The 18,330-nt window shown below is 36.4% G+C and overlaps 1 protein-coding gene across 1 annotated transcript in view; it reads right to left on the bottom strand.

Moving 5' to 3' along the window:
- Positions 1-1,831: 1,831 nt before the first annotated feature.
- Positions 1,832-18,330, bottom strand: part of HCN1 (hyperpolarization activated cyclic nucleotide gated potassium channel 1) — a 401,226-nt gene continuing 384,727 nt past the window's right edge. Inside the window, exons 7-8 of the mRNA XM_028098094.1 lie at positions 5,917-6,081; positions 1,832-2,697 (exon numbers count right to left, since the gene is read on the bottom strand). Coding sequence (XP_027953895.1) covers positions 1,832-2,697; positions 5,917-6,081 — 1,031 coding nt within the window. The remainder of the gene's footprint in view (positions 2,698-5,916; positions 6,082-18,330) is intronic.

Raw genomic sequence — 18,330 nt, 5'->3', positions numbered from 1 at the left:
GCATAACAGGCAACATGGATCCATTTTAGAGTTTTTGCTTTAGTTTTGTTTTCTGTCCTCAAGTCTGTCTGGAGGCCCTGCCCCATTTAATGTGTGACCTTTGTTAAGTTCTTCTTGAATGTATCACCAGTGTCAAAGATACCAAAGACCTCCACTTCAGGTCATTCTCTTAACTTGGGTTATTTACAGAAGTCGGTTATTAGGAATCTTCCAATTGTGTTCCAGTCATTCACCACATTTGTGGGATGCATTAGGCACAAATGATTACTAAGGGACTTCTCTGAGAAGCAGCAGATGTTCACAGATCATGGGGAGTTAAGGAAACAGACAAACAAACAATGCTCACATTCAGTTTGCCCCTTGCTTTCTGTCATCACGTCCATACATTTTCCAGCACATTCAGAATAACAAACCTCCTATCTAAGGGCTATGTTAGTCACCACATGCCTTAAGATTTACTAACCATTTTATTACAATATACATAGAACAAAGTGTGTGTTCCCAAACAGACATGATGCTATTGTGTATTTAGTTATTTTAAATCAACACCAGGGTAAACTACCAACTACCAACAGTAAAGACACAGAACACACTGGCAACTCCAAATCAAGCTGTGGTTTACAAATCATTATTTAAATAATAGTAATAATATTAAATGAAAGTGAAAACCTCACTTCTAGACTTAAGTCAGAGATCCAAGTCAGCCATATAGGAATTTTAAGATAGGCAATTAATGAATGGTTATATTTTTCTAGAAATGAGAAATACTGTAAGCCTCTCCCTACAGTGACTGATCTGAACCTATATTTTTTTTTTCCCCAAAAAGCATGCAGGGACTATTTTCAGATGCTTGGTTATGGCAAGAAGGAAGAAAAGTAATGATTTTTTGGTGTAATACAAGCAATTTGTAGAATTGAGCATACAGTTTTGCATAAAACATTGCAGGTTAAAATAATATTGTAGGTTTCAAGCCATTGCATTACTGAATAACTGTCACAATTAGGTTTTGTAAAATTTCAAACTCTAAGTTTTGAAGTGAAGCAATAAAACTAAATTCTTAAGTGATGACTTTTACCTTCATACAGCACAGAATAGCTATTTTTATTTGGGTTGAAAAAGTTATTTACAACTAACATTGATTGAGTCTTGGTAAAAGTCCGATAACACATGAAGACAAATATCCCCTCAGCTTTCTGAAAGATCAATGAACATGTTTGAGGTTAGAGATATTCCTAACGGTGGCAATGCTAGTCTCCAACCGTGGCCAAGCATACGGTGTGCTCTGTAACCTAATTCAAAATTGAAAGCACCAAAATACAATTTGGATCTATAAAATGGGACTTGCTATTTAATTCTCCATAATTAATGATTAACAATTTAGATGCAGAGACACAGCTAATGAATGAAGTTTTGGTTGGTGCTATTCAGTAGCTCACTTGAGTTGCCTTTTAAAAATCAGAGTTTTGTTTCCACTGAATCCAAGAACTCTTCCTAAAGTTAGAGAAATACATATATCAAAGGAATTCAGTAAAAGTAGGTTAAAAATAAATGATCTTACAACAACATTTTAAATCCTTTAATGATTTAAAGAAAGGAAGACATATAACACTGAATGCTAAACAGGTCTTTTGAACTTCTCTTGGGAATTTAGATAGATATTTAATGGTAGATATATATTTATATATTTTACATTTTGCATGTAGGCCAGAGCTGTCTAAAATATCTCTTCGTAGTAGGCTATAGGAATCTATCAGGAGATAGAATAAAATAAGGTCTGAGAAGATGCTCAGTTTATTAGAGTATTTCTTTCTGCTTTGACAATCAGCAGGGATCATAAATTTGAAGCAAATCGTGGCTTTTCTGCCTCTGGGTCTGTAGTTAAGACTGAGGAAGACTCTCTCGGAAGAGCAGCTGCTGGTGGAGGGGGTGCGGGAGGGGTTCCGCGGTTAGGGGGAATGGCTCCGGAGGACATCTGTCGGAACAGGGTGACTCGCTGGGGGACGGTGCCCCTGCCCCCCGCCTGGAGGCCCGGGCCATGAACGGCGGTCACGGGTTGAGGGATGGAGGCCAGGGACTCGCCCACAGTGGGATGAGGTCTGGAAATGAGAGTGGAAACCTCATGGGGCAGCGAGGGCTGCGAGGCCGACAGGGGCCGGACTTCTCGGGTCAGGCTGGTGTTGTGGAGCGCCTGCGTGCTCCTGTGCACGTCGTTTTTCGGCGTGGAGCCGCCGGGCGTCTGTGGCTGCGGGGGCGGCTGTGGGGGCTGCGGGGACTGCTGGAGCTGCTGCTGTGTGAGTGACAGCTGGGAGGCAGTAGGGGAGGCATAGTGGAAAGTTCGAGTGGCCAGCGGGCTCTGTACGGGAGGGCTGCAGACTGCAGTGGTGTAGGAGCAGGGCGATAGGATGGCGGACGGCTGGGGGGTCTGTGTGCTGGGGCTGGGGGAATGCAGGTTGCCGTGGGACAGACTGGTGGCTGTGTACACCGGCGGAGACTGTGTCCTCATGCGGGAGGTCGGAGTCGTGGTGGAGGAGGTGGAATTCAAGGCTGTCATTTGGGGATAACTGATTGGCGCGATTGCCTGCACCATCTCGCGGTCATGCTTCACGATCTGCTTCAGGATCTCATTCTCCTGATTGTTGAAGACGCCAGTGTTCAGATCCTTCTGGAACTTTTGCAGAAGAATGGAATTTTTCTTTCCTGTCAGCGAAAGAGAGGGAGCCACTGAGAAAGCCTACAGATGACGGGTGACGAGCCCAGGGGAGAGTGGCCCTGGAAACGGAAGTATGCCCGTGTTTCACGGAAGACGCTTAAAAGCCAAGTACTCACCTTTAGACGCGAACGGAAAGATGGCTCCTGCCTTTCACACTTCCTGTAGCTCCCTGGGAAATCTTACCTTCTGTGCAAGTCAAGTTGAAAAGTCTGTAATGTGGCAAAAGCCATCTTACAGAAGAAAGGGAGATATCTGACCTGAGGGCTACTTAGAAGAGTGGGAGAAGAAAGGGCATTTGGATCAGGATGGATCTGGAATCAAAATTTAAGTTTAAAGCTACTTTTTTTTTTTTTTCCAGTAAAGGACAATAGAACACTTACTATGTGACAGCTAGTCTACAAAAGGCTTTAGGTAGACTTATTTTATTTAATCCTCCACTCTTAGAGGTGGATGTGTTTAGAAGCCTGTTTCACTCAGAAGGAGAACGGGACATAGGAAGGTTAGAACAATGCCCAAGAGAGACTGGTTAAAAAGAAACAGGACTGGGGAAGGAAAACAGCAAATATGATGGCAGATTCTTACCAGCGGCATGCATCTGTATCACGTGAGTGCCTTCTAGAAATGCAGTCTCTTAAGCCCCCTCCTACTTGCTGACCAAGATGCTGCATCTTACTAAGATCCTCAGGAGATTCTCACGTGCAAATCTGAGGAGCCCTGTGGCAAGTCCTTTGCCTCTGACCAGTGCCTTATACCAGTAATCCTCCACCATACATTCATAGTCTTCTCTTCTCTGAAGCTTTGAAAAATACTGATTTTCATCTGAACCCTATTAATTAAACCAGAATAACCAGACATGGGGTCCAGATTTCAGTACTTTAAAAGTGTATTTCCTCAGAGGATTTTTATGCACGGCCAGGTGGAGAACCATTTCATAATCTTTCCTTTTCTGAAAGGTCTTTGTGAGGATTAAGGGGCACAGTGTATGGCAGGTTCTCAGCTCCCTTTAGAACCTCAGTAAGCGTTACCTCTCCTTCCTGTCATTGTCTTTGGAGTGGTTTGCAATAAGTAGACATTCTCTGGCAGGATGACAATAGAATCAAAATTAGATTGATGAAAGAGGGGGAAATTAGTGACTTTTGGTGACATCATTGATAAAATAATCCCCAGATAAATATCGTAACTGAAAAGTGAATCAACTTGCCATATTGCTAAATGAAGTTAGAGTTAGAAGGAATACTTTTTAATGGAAATCTATGTTATAATTTACTTGGATGCTGGAAAACTATCATTTTAAATGACTGCCGAAATAAATGTTTGTCTCTCCTTATAGAACTGTTCTAATTTTCTCAAGAACAAAAGCTCCTATATCTGTAATAAATATAAATGCTTATTTAGCATATTGCCTTAACTAAATATGGTCTTACATGTATAAGCAATAGCCACAGAATGGAGAAAGATAATACTTTTTTGTGATCATGTGAATAGTCAACGTTTTGTAATGTAAATATCTGTGAACTTATGGAGAAATATTATACTTTTTAATGCACTGTTAGAATTTTATAAGGATCAAAACTGCAAATGCTTGGTGCTTATTTGCAATTTTATTGCCTGGTTTATTGATTGCAAACCATTTCATGCAAACTTTCTTATAAAAATTAATTGGAATAAGTTAGACGAGAGTGAAGCTGATCAGATTAACAGAAATTCTCTATTAAAATACCCTGATTTTAACGCTTTCTCTGAAAATGTCTAGCTGGCTTAGGAAAAAAACGCATGTGCTCAGAAATTAGTCTCTAGCTCTACCATGAGCACTCACATACCACAAAAAGGCAAATTATTTTCAAATTAAATAAAGATGCTTTCAGAATACCCACTTTTTTGGGCACTGTCTCTCTCAACACTATGTCCTATTACGTGTCTAAATTGTCAGTATGAATTTCTAATATGTGTCTTATGTCTAATGATAATGTCCAAATACTACCTTTACTTCTCCTAACCTAATTTTAGAGCCTAATGCATCTGTCATCCCACTCTGTAGCAGGGAAAGAAAGACAGAGTGCGTAAGAAAAGCTGACATAAGACTACATCAATCAATGGTCCTTACCTTTAATAAGAATGAAGGACTTGTTTACTTACAAGTGATCCCAACCCCATATCCTTTGAGATCATTGATTCCCTCATCCCTCCCTACCAGCTCTCTTCAAGAATATTCATTGTGTACTAGGTACTGTGAATGTAATAGTGAATTAGACATGATCTCTACATTCACAAATCTTAGCATCGTTAGAGCAATTGCAATGATAAAAGCAGTATTGTGATGGAGGAATTTCCTAGGGGGATGGGAGAACATACCCAGGATACTCAGCCTAGGAGCCGGCAGGAGGTCACACAAGATTTCTACAGGGTAGTGATGTCTAAACCCAGGTTATGAAGATGGAGTACAGTTAAGCAAGGAAAGGAGGCAGAGCGTGGTAGGGTGGGGAAAGAGGATTTAGGTATAGAAAATGAATGCATACCACCTTCTGACATCAGAATGTTCCAGCGTATCTTGGGAAGCGAATGGCAAGCCAATCTGTTCTAACTTTACTATAGCAATTCTTCAGATCTTTTAACTAGTGTAACTAATAAGGTCTAATTTATATATTCTTATTGGAGAGCAGAGAAGACTGTAAAATAAGTTGATGTTTACAAAGTAAAGCATCTATGTCGGGCACTTCTAGGAAGGCTTTTCCTGCATGAGTCTGTATTACAAACGTTTCCAGAAGTTTCTACTCAGACAAATAAAATCTACAAGTTTTCAGTTCTCAATATAAAGCTAAAAATGTAAAGTTGATACATAAAAATTTTTAAACCTTGTAGTAAAATTATTTGGTTTGTAATGTAGACTCATACTATTATATTTTTAGTTCTATTTTAGTGCTACCTAAAATTTTTATCATTGTTTTTTACCTGAAGATTCAAATTGTTTTGACATCACTGGGGAAATCAGACTGAGCAGCTAGTAAAAATAGAGATGATTAAATAAACCCAGAATACTTAGAAGAGAAAGTTAGATAGTAGAAATAGGGCTAGAGCTAACTGCTAGTTCTATGCTAATTAATAGGCAACCTATTATAGCATTTAGGACTTATGATTGCAAACATATATCAGTCCACTAAAGTATAACTAAGTTGTACACAAAAAAGTTAGAAAACTGAAGAGAGTACCTATCCGATCTAGTCGGTCAATGGCAACGGTCTCGAAGGCTCGCCTCATCATTGGATATTCCTCCAGGACCTCATTGAAATTGTCCACAGAAAGTGAATAAAGACGACAATATGTATCGGCTCGAACACTGGCAGTGCGGCGGCCCTTGGTCAGCAAGCAAATCTCTATAAATACAAGAAGGGAAGATTTGTTTGGTAGTTTACTTTCAAAGGCCACTAAGACCCACAATTTAAAAAAAAAGTCTCATGGTGTGATCAACCAATGATTGGCAGCATTTTCTATTTTATCAGTAAATTCCTTCTGACAATAATTTCCAATCGACAATACTCAACCTTAAAATGATATTTATTGTTAAACAGTTAAAGACTGTAGTTCAAATGGAAAGCTGACACGGAGTTATCTATCTTTCAGCCCTCATTCCAATGCATCTGAAATAATAATTAAAATGTAGAAAAGGGAATCATAAATCCACAATGGAGTTGAATACTGGAAGAAACTGTAATCAGACAAGATTTTTATGAAGTTTGGAAGGCAAAAAGCAGATCATATGATATAGATAGAAACCAAAGTGAACCAAACACTGGCCTAGAAAGTCCTATGATCAAGAAAAACTGGACCACAGGTTCTGAGGAATGCATTTCAGGCATGCTTTATGTAGTTCTCATACTCCCAATGAGATTGGTATAGAAAATTACATTCCAAATGCACAGAGAGGCTTTCTATTTCAGTAATTTCTAAGAAAAATTCTTTTTTGAGAATTAGATTTCCAAAATATAGTAAGCAAACATTTGCAAATTTGGATTCCCTTATTTGCTCCTTAAATAAATCTACAAGTGACAATCTTCTATTTCATTTCCCTAAATTTATTAATTCAACTCTATAGATTTTGATTTTTTAAAAAAATTAAAAATATTTTAAAAATTTAGTTTCAAATTTTTTCAATTTGAAAAAAGAAATGGCAGAAATATTTCTGAAAAGCAGTTTCCTAATGTAAGGAAATAACAGCAAAATAATTATTGAAAGGGGCCTAAATTCACGCTCTTCTGAACTTATTTAAGTAAGTTCAGTTCATGTTGATAAACATGGTGAATAAATGTTGTGGTGGGCATTATGTATTTGATGTTAGGGCTGGAAATATGAATCAAACAGAATGTCTACTTTTGTGTTACTTATATACTGATGATTTTTTAAAAAAGAGTTCATCTTAATTGAGAGTTCATTTAAATGCAGTCTGGTAAGAACAATAATACAGACTGTGGGCATTCTGGAAGTATTAAGAAGCACATCTGAACCAATCTGGGAAGATAGCATTTTAGGAAATGCCACTGAAGCAACCACTTATGTTGTTGTTCATGCTGGTAAACATGTAAATTTAATAAGTAGTATTGTGGAATGTTCACGTTTGTGTGTGTGTACTGGTATAGGTAGAAAGATGAATCTTTATTATATTTAAACATAAAGCATATTATCACACCATGGAATTTTCTGGCTACTTTAAACAATGTGGTAAAAGGAAGTATTTTCAGCACTATACCCAAATTAAATTCCTGTTGGTCACAAAGGTACTAATACCATATTATAAATTTATAATTGGCACATTATGGTGAATAAGCTGATGGGAAACGTATTACGGCTAAGTGTTTCTTTCAAATCTGTGCAAGTTGTCATGTAGAATGGTTAGTTTATAAACCTCATGGAAAATAACCAGTAAGCTGTAACAAAGATCTTAAAAAGTATCCATAGTCTTCAACGCAGAAATTTCACTGGACAATCTAACCTGAGGAATAGTCTATAGTTAGAACAATGTTTACACAGTGATACATATTTATTTAAACATCTGAAAATGTGAGAATGTCCTAAATGTTTAAATAAGTCAAAATTCAACCAAGTACAAGGCCACTGGATGAAATATGCGGCAATTATGAAAAGTGAAGCTTTTAAAGTCAGTGTGATAAGAGTAGAATGGTCATGAAAGCTTAAGTGAGAAAAGAAGGATACAAGATTGTAATTACAGTCTGATAAAAATGATCCTAATGATAATGACATCTACCAATATGCCTTGCTCCAGATGAAAAAATATTCCTTTATGCAGATGTGCATTTTTTTCTTTTTTTCAACTTCTCTTTATATAAATTATTTTTATTTTGTGATGTAATTAACCTTTAATTATAAACCTTTAGTTATAAAATTTATATCTAAGTGCACAGAATAGGAAATAAAAGGATATGAGAGAATGCAAACCTGTTAGTAGTGATTATGACAGTAGGGGATTTCCTCAACTTTACCGTCCATTCTTTTTAATATATTTTTGTTTTGGCACCTATATTTTTAATTTCCAAATGCTTTCCATTTTCCTATGTTTATTGCTTTCTCATTATATCCTTCTCTTTCATTATAGATGTAATGTCCACTGTCTCCTGATGGGTGTTAAGAGTTCTGAATATGAATGACGCACATATGCTACAACATGGACAAGCCTCAGTGTGTTTCACAAACATACGCGGAAGAAGCAAGACATGAGTCTACATATTATATGAGTCCATGTATATGAAGTATGCAGAGAAGGCAAATCTATAGAGACAAATTATTGGTTGCTCGGGACAGCGGGTGGGAAAGGAGATTCACAATAAATGGGTACAAAAAATCTTACTGGAGTGATGAAAATGTCCTAAACCTGATTTATGGTGATGGTTTCATAATTTGGTAAATTTAATTAAAAAATTGAATTGTGCACTTTACATGGGTGAATTATATATGTAAAATATATTGCAATAAAACTGTTAAAGTGAAAAGAAAAAAGGGCTTTTGTTTTTCTATTTTATATATATTTTAGTCCCCTTCTGTTTTCTAAATTCTTTCTCTTCACTATTTCTGCCTCTCTGTCTAGAGCTTTTCCTTGAATGTTTAATGGTTTCTTCAGGTAATCCATTCACATTCTTTCACATTTAAGGATGAAAAATCTGGTGATGTGGCATAATTTGATTTGGGGTTTCTCTTTAGAGCAAAGAGATAGGCAGTTTGTTCTCTTACTTCCTTAAATGCCAGAATGGGGGAAGGCTTTACTCCAGGGTCACTAATAATCTGTTTTAGCCATCTTAGTTCTCTGCCTTCTTCAACTGCTTTCAAAAAAGAACCTCAGGAGAATAAATGCCTGGTTACAGGCTGCTCTGCAATGTGGAGTGAGGGACAGAGAGTCCTTTGTACCATACGCAGCCTTGGGTAGGTCACCTGTTTTCTCCCTCACTTTTCATTTGGTTCTTTGTAGTCCTAGGGTCTCAGCTGGGAGCCGTTCTTGGGTTCTGCCAGGAGATCTGCTCCCTCCCTAGGCACAGTCCTTGATATATATATTCCAAGTTCCCTCTACTCTCCCTTCAAGTTTCATCAGTAACCACCAGCATACTTAAAACAAATTTTTGGCTTAAACAACTGAAATTTTATGTTATTACAGTTCTGGAGGCAACAAAAAATTCTTCAGCCATTATTTCTTGGCACCTCCTCAATAAGTTCGTAGTGAGAAACAGAACAAATGAAGGTGTATTCACGAGAGGAGTGAAGGTATATTCACTGGTCAGTGTGAAAATCACTTTAAATAGTCCCTTCTTTTAAAGTCTCTTTGTTTCTTCCATAAATAACAAAATTAACAAATGCCACACATTTAGCAATGAAAAAAGCAAATCTTCTGATCGTAAAAGAGTCTTAGATTTTATGAACTGAATTTCTAGATTCAGTATGTGAATGGAGCAGTTGCTTCTCCATGAATTAATTTTTGATTAATATTAAGTTATTTTGGAGACTTACTTATTGAGGGAAGAGAGTCCTGTGTCAGGTGTTACAGAGTTTTTGTGTATTTACTCTGTGTGTGTGTGTGTGTGTGTGTGTGTGTATGTGTATTTGGGTTTGGATAAAAACAGAGAAAGAAAAACCGTTTTATTCATCTGTATCTCATACTATTCTTTAGGTTCCTAAGAAATTATGTATACATTAGTTTGTCACTACTTTTATTTTCTTGTATTGGATTTTCTAATTGTTTCCTAAAGATTACTTACCGCCCTCACCTGGTTTGAGATATTTTAAAGACAGCAATCATACAGTGACATTATTGTATCCCTCCCAGTGACTGCAACCTTGAGTTTTGAGCCCAGAGAAAATTATTTTAAAATGCTTATGAGTACATCAATGATAGTGGATGAACCCAAGGCACTAAGTTCTATTCTTTAAGTTTTAGATAATGTTATATTGGTTCCCCTGTGAGGTATCTCTCTTTTGTAACAGAACTTGCCAAATGATTTATATACTTTCTCTAAGCAACACAACATATCTTTGTGGGTTTTGTGCAATATCTATAATGAAGAAAGTATCTAGAATGTTTGGTAATATTTTCTTCAACGTAGACAATGTCATTTCTCACCAGGTAGAAAGTTTAACTTGCTTTTGGGTGCTCAGATCGACTTCACACAAAAAGTAAAATATACAATGAAATAAAATTGAACTCCCAAAGAACAAACTAAGTGCATCTTACAGATGTAAGCTTTTTAAAAGACTATTATGGCATATTTTCTAGACCATGTTAACTGTTCCAATCTTTCTACTTTTCTTCTTGTTTATTTACTCTTTGAGAACTAAACTAGGAATTTCCCAGGGGTGCAATCACTGCTTTAACAATTTTTGTGCAAATTTACTTGGAAATAAGTCCTTTATCTGGACACAAATTTCTAAATTATAATCCAGAGCACAAGTATTTGGGGACTTGACATATAATTTTAATTTTGTATTATTCTCCTGTTTTTCTTTACAGGGTAAGTTATTTCAGTTATTAAAGAGGAAAACTGACAGTAATGCACCCTATCACAGGCACATTGGAAAACTGTTTTCAATTTCAACATTATAAAGAGGAGTATATCCCAGGAGATTAAATTTGACTCACTGCTAAAAAATATATATATATATATATACTTTTAATAAACCTTAGGGTATGAGATATATCAACTACTCCATGCTATTTTTGCTGACATCAGTTAACCTTGATTATAAGCATTTCAGTCTATCTGACATTACTGTCACCTATATAAAGTCATTTTATAAATGGCGTCAAGAATTTTGTAACTCAGAAATATTTCTGTGACCCCTAAAACAGAGTTTAACATTGCAGTAATGCAGGAACTTACCAGGAACTTATGACAGAAATTTGTAAGGTAATATGTTTAACCTGAGTTTCTAGAATTTATAGGAACATCTGTACTTGGTTGCTCATAGTAACCTAAGTAAGAAGGTGCTTCTTTTTTTTGTATCCAATATCATGAAATAAAAGTAATTCTCTGTTTTGTATCAAAATACTAATTTCCTGTAAATTACTTAGGCTCCTAATCCAGTGTCTCATAGTATGTGCAAGAGGAAATAACACTTTTCTTGTTTTCTTTCTATATTTGTATTTGTAATCTTTCTATATTTATACTAGTAAACTAGTAAAATATCACCTCTTATAGCATAGGAGGTGGTAACATCTGGCTTAAATCAATCTGTGTATCAAACTTGGCTGGTAGAAGCACTTGAGATGTCACAGGAATTTGAATAGCGATCTAGGGAATTTGGAGTAGAATAGAACATTAAATAGATGTAAATTTGTAGTAGTTGACATATCTTGAAATATTTCACGGAGCACCTAGATGGCTCAATCGGTTAAGTGTCTGCCTTCAGCTCAGGTCATGGTCCCGGGGTCCATGGTCCCGAGCCCCAATTGGGCTGCGCTCTCTGCTAAAGAGGGAACCTGCTTCTCCCTCTCCCTCTGCTGCTCCTCCTGCTTGTGCTCTCTCTCTCAAATAAATAAAATCTTAAAAAAAAGAACTATTTCACATCTTTTATAAGCTTCTGAAACAGACTGGATATAACATATTCATAAAAAATTCAGATATTATAAAAGAAGAGTTATGCATATATATTATGATAGTCTAATAACTAGAATATCCAATTTTGCTTTATTTTCTAAGGATATAACTGATGATTTCAGTTCTCACAAACAGTCACATTTGTACAATTATTAGCACCTTCTACCATGGATCCTACTGTCATTTATATCATCTAAAGTTATTGCTTTGCCAAAAAAATCTTAGCTCTCCCCCATATGTTTGGTCAATTCATCTCTCTTAAAGTACAGCAATTAGGGTGATCACCTGTGGCTCTGAGTATTGGCCTAGTAGTGGCATTTCAGACGGGTTAAGCATGGGCAAAGTTGTTAAAAGAATTAACTAAAATAGTGCTTACAAAGTGCCTGGCACAAACCTAGCACAGAGTGGGCACTCCTGAAACATGGGTCCCTTCCTTTCCCCCTTATGTTCCCTCTCTTCTTGCTGTATTATTTTGACTCTACCTGCTGGAACAAAGGAAAAAAATAATGTTTCATATATCAAGTAACTGTTCAAATTTGTGAAATACAATTATCATCTCCCACACCCTCCACCTTCTTGTAAAAAATCTGTTCATCAACTAACCATCCCAATTCCTTAGACTTGTCTCAAATGAGATGATTTCACACCCATGGACACCCTTCTTAATAACCTTTGTGTCTCCACTCTGCTTTATAATCGTGCATCTTAGACCCTATGGCCCATTTTCAGACTTACTTGTTTATGTGATTATTTTTCTAAACTAATAGGTCTTTAATGAAAAGTACAACCATCACATTTACAAAACCTACCATAGATTTAGTCACATAATATCATTGTGGTTCGAGAAATAAAGAATGGATGAATCAATGAATAAATGAAAAGTAGAAATGATTTATACCAGTGTGCAAATATGTTTCATAAAAAACAGTGCTCACACTTGAGCACAACATTCTAAATAGCCATATCTTTTTGAGGAGTTTTGACCCTTATCCACCAGAAGTTACATTACTCTTATCTTTTATCTGGTTCCTATTGGTTACAAACATGTTTGTGACATGATTGTTTCATTCTGTTGGATATACAGATGTTTCCATTGAGGTTTATACCTTCCACTTCTAAACCTCTCACCACTTCCCCTTCCTTATGATGGATATATTTATAAATTCTACTGTGACTTCTTCAACTGCCTAATGTCTGCATAAAATCTGCTTTACACAATACTACTCATAAACTGTTATCTACTATATATTTATACTAATTGTCTTTCACAAGTTAAAATACTTGATGGACTATCTCAGTAATTTTCAGGATATCTGTTGGGTAGATAAAGAACAATTACTGATAGTCCCATGTGAGTCCATGTGACATATACAAGATTAAAGAGGACCTGTTATGTGATTGGAACAAAAATCACATAAAAAATATCAAAGCCAAGAAGGTTAAGACCACACTTCTCCTGATTTCTATCCATCTTTAAAAATTCACTGGACCACTCCAAATCTTTCCTTTTGATTTTAAATCTAGCAACACTCAACTCTTTAAAAGTTAATCAAACACCTTGAATTATAAATGCCTTTAAAAAGCAGCCAGCTTTTAAAAAATTCATCAAATGACTTGGGCTCTTAGCTACGTCAAGTGTGTTTTTTTGAAGTGATATCTTGACAGCTCTGTTTTCCTATGGGGTTTGATATGTTTACACAAAATGAAAAAGAAAAAGAAAAGTACTGCAGAAATAATAGTCTAAACAGAAAATATATTCACTAGATATTTATGAGGCAAGTCTACTACAGCAAAACAGTTATTTGTCTCCAAAATTTTCCCCTGGTTCTCTCTCTTTGTCTCTTTCACTCACGTATACACATACATGTGTGAATGATAAAATAGGGATTTAAATACACATTTTCTTGGTTTATTCAATGTAACAATGAATGGTTAACTGATTCATGATGGAATCTTTAGTGCAGTGCTTCCCACACTTTAATATGTATAAGAATCCCCTGCATGTCATGCTAAAAAGCAGATTCGGATTTAGTAAATAGGGGGGTGCTGACAATGCATATTTCTAGCAAGGTTTTAGGTGATGTCAGTGATGGGTTTTTTTGGGGGGAAAGAAGTCTTGTAGCTGTCAGATTTACATCTAAAACAAGGTTCCTTGTTTAAAGAAAATTGGAAAAAGGTGGCAAAAAGGAATGGAAATTAAGGGATGGTATAAATTCAAGTCAACAAATGATTTTTTTATTGCACCTTGAAGGAAACTATGGGGAATATAAAATAAATAATAAATAATAATAAGAAAAACCCCTCAGAGTTTATAGTTAATTAGAAATCCAAGCAGAGTATATAAACCCAGCTTGAGAATAATTCCAAAGCTAAAATGTCTGCTAGGGACTTTAACCTGATAGAAATCTAAAAATCCAGATAATACATCATCTGTCGTAACTGATTTCTATACACTTTTGGTGACAAGAGAAGGCTTAGGTAGGCTCTGAAAACAGTGTAGGAATTGCATTGCCCAGGTCATGAGGATGCAGAAGACAGAAAAATGGGATGGGAAGGAAGATGGATGGAAGAGTGTCCTGAGCACAGGTGCAGAGGAGAGTTTGGGTAGAGGGTTTCCATAGAACTGTAAGAACAGCAGTCTCAGGATCATAGGATTTTGAGTAGGCAGAGAGAACAGTCCTCCACAGATAAGAAGTTTGGTCTTGATTGACAATATTATTGCAAGGCTTCTGAAGGAAGGAAGTTGTGTATAAAGTATTGTTTTAGGAAAGAATAAATGGAATAGAGCTGGGGAGTTCTGTCTTTCTCAATATCCTGCCACACATGGGAAAAACACTCAGCCTCCCTTTCTCTAAAAGGTAAACTTGTTCTCTTTCAAATCTTTTGTTTCTTGATACAGGAATATTAATCTACAGTTGGCTTATAAAATGAATGGAGAGGGGGCCTCCTAGCAGGTAAAAAAGATTTGTAAAGAAGTTTCACAATTATTAATTTGGGTATGAGGTGATGGGGATTTGCCTAAAATAAAGCTGTAACATCTAGAGCAAAAGTGACCTCTTTGAAGAATTACTGCAAATGAAGCTTCAAAAGAACTTGAAAGGTGATGAGGCATCTGTGAATTTTGAACGTAGAGGTAAAGGCAAACCACTAGAGGGTTTCTGCTTTGAGTGAGATCAGATAAAAGGTTGTTTTGGAAAAAAATCAGGCAAAACTTTGGCATCCAGAGAAAAATCTCATTTCATGAAACACTTTCTGACATGAAGCCAATAGCTCCTTTTTATAGAATTGGTTAGAAGCAGTATTTTTTTGTGTGTGTTCAAGTTGGTAAGCTTTCATCATATAACTGAATATATGGATTAACAGGTACAGCCATGATTGATGACTACCTCAAAGACAGGTATCCCAAACCTGGCTAGCAGCCCACAGGATGGCCTGGCTGGAGAACTCTTCCTGATGGGGATGCTTTGTGTTGGATTGTGACTGACAGGCCTAATTATACCCTCTCATGGGGAGCCTGAAAGTGAGGAATGAACAGCTAGGAAAGTCAGAGATTGCATAAGTTTTGGGAATGGTGTATCCCTAAAATGGCTCCTGGGGTACCGGAATTGCTATGGGTTCCCGAGGGGCATTCTCTCTTGCCACAAAGTCAGCCTCTGACTTTCCTGGGGTGGTTTTCTGTGCTTCCTTTCTTCTGTGTTCCCTTACAATAGGCTCTACCACTTCAGCTAACCTGAGCTTGACTCAACGCCACTCAGCCCGAAAGTGCTGGACTCATATACATCTCCATCTGTGACCTCTTTCTAGATGTTCATTCCAGTCCATTTTGTTAAAAGCCTCTACCTTTTCTTTTCTTGCCCACTCTTGAGAGATTACAGTGAGTTCTTCAAGCCCGGTACATGAGTAGTCAGAGAGAGGCCTTGAAGTGAGTAGAAAACTAATATCTTACCTACAGAGTTTCTATTTTCTACTTCTGAGTACTCCAAGGTATCAGTAGAGAGGTCAGCTGGAAATCTCTTTTTGTGCAAGGTAACAGCAAAAATGTATTAGGCAAACAAAGAAACCCTACTACCATCCCCCCACCCAGAAAACAGGCACATTCACAAATTAATCCTAACACAGGTAAATATCTGTTGATATCTTTCCCCTCCAAGAAGCATCACTCTATAGGACAACAAATAAGCAAATTCAAGCTAATAATTACAATCATAAAAATGGCACTTAGATTCTGAATTAAAAAGTTTGTGTATAAGTTCAAGTACGTATTCATGATAAAAGATGATCCACATCAATAATTAGTTGGTTTAGTTAGTAGTATGTATTGATAGAGGTGAAATGCATATGCATTAAAGGAATAATAATAAGTAAAATATATTTCACAGATGCTTTTGCTTATGTTGTTCAGAATGAATTAAATTTGGATGAATGGTTAGTTTTAAAATAAGAGGATATATCAAGATTCTTATAGCTAGATCCAACCTTCACAATTTTGCTGCTTTTTGTATTATATTAAGCATAGTTTTCATGTTTTTAAAAGTTTGTAAAACAATAAATAAATTAAAAGATAAATACGCAACAGAGACCATACGTGGTCCACAAAGCCTAAAATATTTACTATTTGGTCCTTTACAGAAAAACTCTGCTAACTTCTAGGTTTTATAGACTTTTTTTTCCCTTCCAAGTAGATGACCTTTATCATACCTTAACTTAGTCAAATAAAATCTGGAAAGAATAGCAATCAGTGGACTAAAGATGCATAAGTTATGTTTTAGCTTGTGATTTCAAGCAAAGTGAGCTGAAGAATTAGGTCAAACGCCCCAACAGTTTAACTACATTAAAAAAATTCCTTCCTGACCTACTAGGTCAGTATGATAAATGGACTCGGGGAAACTCTCCTATCAGAGATGGTCTGACTCTCATGCTGGAGAAAAGACATCTTCTCATCCTTTATAAGCTTAACGGAGATGAGACTGCATCTTTTTCAAACTATGTCTAATAGAAACTTCACTTAACCAGGTATTCAGTTAACCAGTATTTTCTTCTCAGGCTTGTGGAGAAGGTAGGATGGAAGGAACACATCTTAAAGAATAAAAGTTATAGAAAGGGCTCAGTTTCTTTCCTATTTCTTTGATTGTTAAGATTTTTACCGTAGAATATTTTGAATATTTAAAAAAGGCAGAATAGTATCCTAGCATACTGGATAGTATAACATCATAGTCTAATAAACTGTAGAACAGTATAAATAATAATAGTAAAATAAATCCCTATATGTTCACCACCCAGCTTAAACAATTATCAACTCAGAGCTAAATTTGTTTCACTGATACTTCACATATTTCCCCTCTCCTTGATTACTCTGAGGTAAATTGAGAATATATTAATTCAAGTGTGAAGTTCCACTATGCATTACTAAAATATACTCAGTATAATAACATTATTATCCCTAAAAATTAACAATAATTTCTTAGTATTATCAAACATTCAGTCAATGTTCAAATTCTAACCAGGAACAAATTTTGTATATTTGCAATTTCCAGGTCATGTCACAGCTCTCTCCCCTTCCCAGAAGAACCTGCTTGAGATTCTCTTTCTCCCTTTCCCTCTGCACCCCATGCCCCCTCTCCCAAAACAAACAAACCACAAAACATTTAAAATAAGTACAAATAAGTGTTGAAAGATGAAAGATATGTAATCCATTATGATACTATGCCAGGACAAGAAAAGTATACTCATGTATTTCAAAGAAAGATATTAATCTATTTTAAGAGAATATCAATTGAAAACAAAATGAAATTCTGTTAAATATAACAAGAATAACTTAGTCCTAGAATATTGATTTATAGAGGTATATCTCCATTACTATTTTCTACACCATCATTATCATTAGCAGAAATCCCTAAACAAAAGGAAGGATGACAACTGAAACTTCAGAGACCAAGTGAGAATGAAGGAAGAGCTGAAAGGATCTCGGAAGAAAAGCAAAATAAATGCAAAAACTTGTTGTCAGATTTGTATTAATTATTGGATGTGTGTTTCAATATATAAAATTGAACAAGACTCTAGACCAGGGTTTCTCAACCTCAGCACTATTTTCATTTAGGGTTGCATAATTTGCTGTTGGGAGCTGTCCTGGGCAATGTAAAATGTTCTGCTGCATCTCTGGCCTCTACTTTCTAGATGCTAGTAGCAAATCCTTCACCTAAAAGCACCGGACTGATGGATTAACAGCAGTGCCAATGAGGACATACTGTTGGGCTCATTATCTCCATAAACCCTGCCCTAAAAGTCCAAGGTGGCTGGGGCGCCTAGGTGGCTCAGTCGGTTAAGTATCCAGCTCTTGATTTTGGCTCAGTTCATGATCTTGGGGTCCTGGGAGTCTGCACTCAGTGGGGAGTTGGGCTCTGCACCCAGTGGGAGTCTGCTTGAAAGTCTCTCTTTCCTTCTGCCCTTCCCCCACTCAAACTTGCACACTCTCTCTCTAAAATGCATAAGTAAATCTTTAAAGAAAAGTCCAAGGTGGCAAATGTGCTATTG

Source organism: Eumetopias jubatus, unplaced genomic scaffold (genome assembly GCF_037043125.1).
Source record: "Eumetopias jubatus isolate StellerSeaLion01/CBP00866 unplaced genomic scaffold, mEumJub1_p1.0 scaffold_5, whole genome shotgun sequence".
Lineage (NCBI taxonomy): Eukaryota > Metazoa > Chordata > Mammalia > Carnivora > Otariidae > Eumetopias > Eumetopias jubatus.
Note: the sequence above shows the minus strand (reverse complement) of the source record. Positions and strands in the feature narration are given on the sequence as shown.